The 7,801-nt window shown below is 41.4% G+C and overlaps 1 protein-coding gene across 1 annotated transcript; it reads right to left on the bottom strand.

Annotated features, from left to right (window-relative positions):
- Positions 1-3,616: 3,616 nt before the first annotated feature.
- Positions 3,617-7,441, bottom strand: Vma21 (vacuolar ATPase assembly factor VMA21). Its single transcript, XM_004668918.2, has 3 exons — positions 7,286-7,441; positions 5,059-5,168; positions 3,617-3,873 (listed from the first exon to the last, which is right to left on the bottom strand). The coding sequence occupies exons 1-3, from the start codon at positions 7,336-7,338 to the stop codon at positions 3,731-3,733; spliced, it is 306 nt and encodes a 101-aa protein (XP_004668975.1). The 5' UTR covers positions 7,339-7,441; the 3' UTR covers positions 3,617-3,730.
- Between the last annotated feature and the right edge of the window lie 360 nt (positions 7,442-7,801).

Genomic DNA, 7,801 nt, shown 5'->3' with positions numbered 1-7,801 from the left:
CTGGACATATGCCACCGAGCACACACACAAATGAAATTGAAACCCAAGCTCTGCACATGTTACTCTACATTATAAATGGAGCAGTACACACACAAACCACATTTTAAAAAACTAGAGGTTAATAAATCTTACTACTCATTGAAACAGTCACATCAAGGCAGTGTTACACATATTTTTAACGACAACAGATGATAAATTAATACAAATGATAGGTTAGAAGATACTGAATACAGATGCATCCAGGTAATGAGAAAAGCACTACAGCTCGGCCCCACAGAATGGCACAAGCATAAAGGCAGCACTGTAAGGTGCTGGGCAGATGTTGTTAGCTATTGTTATTGTTCTGTTCAGTGAGTTTTCACCGAATGCAGGAGGAAGGAAGACGAGTCTGTATAACGGACCAACATGATTTACAGAACATTTAAGAGGAACACAAATTCAATTTAAGTACACATAGCAACAATACAAGCTAGGAATAAAGTGTGGCCCGGAGTGTTATGGAGTACTGGCTATTGTAGGGAATAAAGGACTAAGCTATTCATGAGTTACTGATATAACGGTTATGTTCCCAGAGTCGGCGGGAATCCTTTCCTTTGAAGGTGACTCTTATCTCCTGACAAAAGAAGTAACTAAAGTGTACTGCAGCTCTCGTACACATGGTCTCAAGCACAGGAGAATTTGGACCAGTCTACTACGCTCGGGAATGACACAGAATACCACACAGCAAAAAAACCTCCTGCTTACCTAGGATAAGTGACCAAGTCTGTGCCATTGTTAAGCTACTTATCCAATGACCCTGCCAAAAGTCTACAACTTCACTGGGGTTTAAATTAGACCCTAAACATAAGCTTGTCTGGAGACAAGAAATACACATAACATACATTTCAAAGTGGATTTCAACCTTCACTCAGTCTTTCTTTGGGTCCACCTTGCTGGGATTATAGGCATGCATTACCATACTTGACCCAATATGAGTTTTCTGATAAAAATATTGTGATTACTATCTATTCCTGTTACATTCTCATGAAACACCATGTTATTTGTAATGGCAAGTTTAAAATTCTGTAGTAACCACTCAAACCAGAATGGTCCTATTATATGGTGATAAGGTATCCATTTGCAAAGCTAATGACATCAGATGCATCCCATGTCAAACTCATCATTTTTAAGAGTATTTTGGTGGGCTCATGAGGAGGTAGGGGAAAGGACTGTTATAGTAAATAGGGTTAGCTCCATAGCTTGGATGAACACTTCAAGTTACACTTCCCAAGTCAAATTACTGTTAAAATCAGTTTTCAAACAAGAGTAACATATTCCTCCTGTAAAATATCTATAATGGTGCATCTGTAGTTTTTCTTCTGATACAACAGGAAGCATGTACATTGTGCAAGACAAAACTAGTAAGATATCCTGAAAAATAAATCTGTCAGTCAAGTACCACATGCTTAACAGGAACAGCAAACAGTGAGTTAACAGTTAAAATCCAGGGAAAATAGGTGCTTTGAAAACAAGACTTTGTAACCAGTGTAAATATCAACCTGAGCACCTGACTCCCAAGGGAAAAATGGCATGCTTGTATGCATCCCTGAGTACCTGAAGAACACTCCATGTCTAGTAGCAAATGTCTAAATTCAAACAAGTTCAAAAAAGCCTTACATATGATATAAAAAGAAATAAAGTGGTCAATTTTAAATGCAAAGCATCACCTAATGATGGAACCATTTAGAAATCTATGATATAATATCCTAGACTCAAATGCCATTCATTATACCAAAACTATAGTATTTGCAAAAATGTTACATTTAGAATATCTTCTTAAAGATATTTAAATTAGACATTTAACTTTGAGCAGGAATTAAGAACAAGTATCACACTGATCTTTTATTTTTTTGCAACAATTAACACAAATGCATATTTTACTTTTATATCTAATCAGTTCTCTGTTCTCTAGTATAAATTACCCAAACATAACAATTGTCACAGTGGATAAAGAAAGTGATATTGGCAAACACTTAAGCAAGCATCATTGTATTAGGATTGTCAGTAACAGAAAACTTTCATGTTCTTTTATGTAACATTTTGATATATATACTTATTGAGAAATGTCTAAATTAGGTTGTACAAGTATGTATCTTCTCACAAATTAGTATTTTTAAGCCAGGCATGGTGGCGCACGCCTTTAATCCCAGCCCTCGGGAGGCAGAGGTAGGAGGATAGCCATGAGTTTGAGACTACCCTGAGACTACATAGTGAATTTCCAGGTCAGCCTGGACCAGAGTGAGACCCTACCTCAAAAAAACAAAAACAAATCAATATTTTTATGGTGAAAACATGGGAAATTTGAATTTTATAATAAAGAATGTGCTTTTTTTTTTAAGAAAATGGCCAATAGTCACTCATTGAAACAATTCAAATAGATAAACCATATGGAACTACACACAAGATGTCAATAAGAATAGGATTATCTCCAGGTCACAACATTATGTGAATTTGGTTTTCTTCCCATTTGAATATGCATCTTTCCACTCCTTAATGAAAACATATGGTTTTCTAGTGAGAAATAGTGTCAAGTGGCTGCTTGGACTACAGAATAAAGGTACTGAAGCAAGGTCACCAGGCTTTCTGGAAGGAAGCTTTTACACCAAAAGGGACCTTTCAGACTGAAGAGATGACTCAGCAGCTAAGGAGCTTGCTTGTTGAGCCTAACGACCCAGGTTCAATTCCGCAGTAGCCATGTAAAGCCAATGTATAAGTCACACATGCATCTGGAGTTTGTTTGCAATGGCAAGAGGCCATGGTGCACTCATTCTTTCCTTCTCTGCTTACAAATAAATATTTTTTTTTAAAAAATGGACCATTCAAGGCTTATATGTATACATGAGATTTCACTTAGCTCTGATAAACAAAACCAGCAGATCTGAACCCTCAAGAATATTTCTTAGGTAATAATAATCTGATTTCAAGATGGTTTACACTTTGAATGTATGCAAAACAAACAATCTGAAAAGTCAGTTCATACTACATATACTGTCTTTTTTGTTAAAAGTAGGAAAACAAATGAAATTTTGACAAGCCTTATAACTGAAGCCTAACTTGAAAGGTGAGCAAAGGAGCAACACTGCTCTCTAGATGTCAGTTCCTGTTGCAAGATGGATGTAATTTGTTAGTGTTCCCATTAAATAATGTAATGTTCTCACATTTATACTGAGAAAGGGTATACTTTATGCGAAATTCCTTAATGACATCCAGATAATTACAGTGTCTAAAATTCAAGTGATTTTCCATGGGAAGTTAAGCCTCAAATCCAGGACCGGATCTTTTCACAGTAGAGCAAAGCTTCCAGTGGGAAGTGAAACTAGATTTGTTTCACTGTGTGTCTTACTATATGCAGAGCAGCAAAAATGAAAAGTAACTCTGAGGCAAACTGCTATAAAACATTTTTGTTGTAAGATAATTAAATTCTTTCCAAGTTAATGTATAACTTAATTACATATTCATTTGTACCTAAGAGAACTTCTCCAAATGAGAGGCTCATAGAGTTAAAAGTGATTACTCAAGCCACTATATTAGAAAGGCCAAGACTAAACAGTAGTCAAGTGTCACCCCTTAAGACTGATTTAACATATTCTTTCAACTTTATTCAAATAAAACGTACTCATTTATTAATAGAGCAGAAGTATATAGCAGATTTCAAAAATAACTTTAATGCTATCAAAAGGTTATGTTCACTTTAATCCTGTTTGCCTTCACGCCACTGTCGTGAGCCTTCATTCCAGGCCACATAGACAAAGAGGGCAAGCACCACATGGACAGCAACCACCGCAACAATAGCAGCATAAAAATAGCTGTCCCTATTGGACATTCCGAGGGCACCTATCAAGAGAAAAAGAAATTTCATTTTATTCCTAAACTCACCGCAAATAAAAATGAAACTAAGAAACTTGCATATGTAGACCTTAATTGTTTGTTTGTTTGTTTGTTTTTGGCTTTTCAAGGTAAGGTCTCACTCTAGCTCAGGCTGACCTGGATTTTACTATGTAGTCTCAGGGTGGCCTCGAACTAATGGTGATCCTCCTACCTCTGCCTCCCGAGTGCTGGGATTAAAGGCGTGTGTCACCATACCCGGCTTAATTTTTTTCTAATTTTGTTTATTTATTTACAAGCAGAGAGAAGAGAAACAGACAGAGAGAATGGGCACACCAGGGCATCCACCCACTGCAAATGAACTCCAGATGCATGCGCCTCTTTGTGCATATGGCTTTACAAGGGTGCTAGGGAACGGAACCTAGCTCATTAGGCTTTGCAGGCAAGTGCCTTAACTACTAAGCCATCTCTCTATAAGCCATCTCTCCAGTCCCAGAACCTTAATGTTTAATATTTCTTTCTTTTTTTTTTTTTTTTTTTAGGTAGGCTGGCCTTGAACGCACAGTGATCCTCCCTCCTACCTCTGCCTCCTGAGTGCTGGGATTAAAGGCGTGCACCACCACGCCTGGCAGCTTTTAATATTTGTATGTAGGATGCAAGCATGGTTATTGGCTAGGAAACAGACCAGGACGACATAAAACGGTGAAAGGTGTTGAGATAGGGTTGGGAGAGGAAAAGGACTCTTGTAACAAAAAAGCAGAAATGAGACTCGTAGGGAGATGGCATGGAGCAACGTGGGTGGGGAGAAGGGGAAGAAGAAAAACAAAAAAAAAACCTTTAAATGGCATGAAGAAATCTAATTCTTTGTATGTTAGTAAAATTTTTGTAGACTAAGAACCACTCCCCAAAAGACTTATTTTCCTTCCACTATCTATCTGTCAAACATTTAATTACCCCAAATTCTTCCCCCCTTGTCTGCCAACCTCGGTTCTCTTAACTAAAAGCAAAGAAGTACACGCTTCCAGGAAAAATCACAAATACTTTTAAAAGAGTTCAGCTCATGAACATGAGTGAGTACATGCCATTTTAAAAGCAAAGGACAAGAAAACTCTAGAAACACCAAGCATAGAGATTAAAAAAATCATCAAAGTACTTACACTAGTAAAGGAGAAAATATTTCCAAATATATCATACCTTCAAAAATATAAGACTTGGTTGTAAAATAAAGCCCAATGGGAACTGTGATCATTAAAGCTGTGAAGAACAGGAGCGTTTTCAGGGTAGACGCCAGGGAGCCTTCATTCCTACAATAAGGTAAGCACGTTCAGTCTCTCCAGCGCATGCACGTTGCATAACCCCAACGCGGCGCTGAGACATTCTGCGGAGGTGGCTGACAGTTAAAGGTTACTGCTGGTAAAGCCACCACGAAAAGCGGAACACAAACACAATCATACAAACAGAAAGGTTCTCTCTCGTATCAGAACCTAGCTTTGAATTTTTAGACCTGTATTTAAGATGGATTACTAGAAGCCAGCAGAAAGAAATGCTGGATCTTGTATACTTACTGGTCAGCTGGTCTAAACAGATACACTGTCTTAGGAAAATAAGACAAAAGAGCGATAGAAAAGCAAACTGGCGTTCTCTGAATTCTGCGGGGCTTGCGCACCTGCACACAAAAGCACGCGCGGAGTACCCGCGCGCAGACCGGGGAAGACGCAGAAAAAACAGCGACCTTCACGCAGATCTAATGTGGTTTCGTTGCATCTTCCCAAGTATTTCCACCGACACATTCCAAATAGGCGGTTCGATGGCAAAAAAAATCCAGTTATAATTTCAGTGATCCAATCCCAATGGCGACAACTGAAATATGGGAGCCTACTCCCTTCCCCCACCACAGCAACTTCACGCATGCGCACATGCAATCCAATCAGCAAGGCAGAGCGAATGAGTCAGCCTTCAATAGGCCCAGCCTCTTAAAATAGCACTGAACACACACACACACACACACACACAATATAAAAATTTAACAAAGCAGAATATGTCTCTTGAAAGACAAGGTGGCCTGGTTTTTACAACTTAAAAATGTTTTTGTTTTTCTCGGTTGTAATTTAGGACTACATAGAACCATATTCCACGTAGAAATGGATATATTTTAAGAAATGTACGGTTAGGCCATTCTTTTGTTGTATAAACACCACAGAGCATTTGTACACAAGCTACAATATTACTCAACGATATAAACCCAGGGGACCATTCTATCACTGAAAAAGCATCCTTATGTGGCATACAAAAGTGATTTCTTATAAAACAAAGAAACATATTTCATTTAATTGTCTAACTAGGTGTTATGGAGACTTTTTAAAAAATCATGAATGGAGCCGGGTGTGGTAGCGCATGTCTTTAATCCCAGCATTCAGGAGACAGAGGTAGGAGGCTCGCCATGAGTTCAAGGCCCGCCTGAGACTCCATAGTGAATTCCAGGTCAGCCAGAACTAGTGAGATGCTACCTCAAAAACAAAAAAAAAAAAATCAAGAATGGACAGAAACAGACCAGAATATTCTCGATAAATCTTATAATGCGCCCACTCTTAACTTGTGTTAAGAGTTTTTGAACAGTCACATAACACAATTCTGGAAACAGAAACCAGATTACACACATTCCCTTTTGTGGCAAGCAACCCTAAGAATTTTTTCTTTGGTAAGGTTTCATTGCAAAGTTTATTGGGAAACACTAGTGAAGATCTAAAAGATTTACACAGTATTCTTAGTGTACTTAATGAAAATACCTTTGGTACTCTCATCAGTGAAGAGTGATGAGAAAGGAACACATGTCCATGGACATTTAGGAGAGTAAACGGACCGTGGCTCTGGAGTCTGTGTGCATGGTCAACCCCTAGTAACTATAGTCGAATTCTGATTTTGGGTAAGTCACGTATCTGAAGCAAACGTCACTGTCTGCAAACTCTGGCAACTAAGTAGTTACAGAAACTAAGAATAATTAAAAAATGTAACGAGGAATGTGACGTGCCCACACTAAGCCAGTCCCAGGGGATCTCACAATGGTTAACTATCTTCTGCCCCACCTGCTTTGCCCACGAAGATGGACCAAAACCACCTCCCCTTTCACCACATTTTACTGTTCAGCCACCTCTCCCACACACAGCCAGGAGAAGTGGGCCCAAGAAGAGGTCCTGGAGATGAAGGCAGCCTGGTACCTGCCTGTGGTCCCCAGGGGGCTTCCCCCGGCAGCAGGGCCACAACAGAGACAACCGAGGAAAAATTTGGGCGGGAAGGGCCGACGCTTCCAGGCTCCTTATGGCTTTCCCTGGTCCCCACCCCACAGGGGTCCCTGAGGGTCCAGCCCCATTCTCTCAGTCCTTCCTTCAGGCTACGCTCTGGGCCCGGCTCTGCTCAGGGATACCTGAATTCGGGTGTCTGCAGCGCGTTCAGCGCAGCTTTATCGAGGCGCTCCATGGGGTCGCCGAGTAGTTAGCGCGAACTTGCCGGCTGACCGGTCTCAGGAATCCCCGGACCGTTCACAGCAAGAGGCGGGTCGCAGCGGAAGTGCCAGCGGCGTTCGCGCGCAGGCGCGGCGCGCGATTATGACGCAGGCCGTGACGCGCGCAAGCGCAGAGCGCGAACGCCTCTCACGTGACTTACCCGCGGGGGTTCCGCTGCGTGCGACCCGCGGCGAGCGGTTCCTGCTCTAGGAGCAGGCCGGGTGAGTAGCCCAGCCACTCCACGTTGAGCCGAGACTTCCCGCGGAGCATCGTCCTCCCGGGTGGCGGCGGCGGGCTCGCCGCCCCCTGAGCTCGTGGAAGCACCTCTCGTGCCGGTCTCGGTCCCGGTGGCCGAGGTGCGGGAGCCAGGCGACCGGAGGTAGAGGAGCCGCGGTGTCCCGGCCGAGGGCTGTGGTGCTGGGGGGCATCCGAGTGGT

This window comes from Jaculus jaculus, chromosome X, assembly GCF_020740685.1.
Source record: "Jaculus jaculus isolate mJacJac1 chromosome X, mJacJac1.mat.Y.cur, whole genome shotgun sequence".
In the NCBI taxonomy this organism is placed as follows: Eukaryota; Metazoa; Chordata; class Mammalia; order Rodentia; family Dipodidae; genus Jaculus; species Jaculus jaculus.
This window is presented reverse-complemented; position numbering and strand designations above follow the sequence as displayed.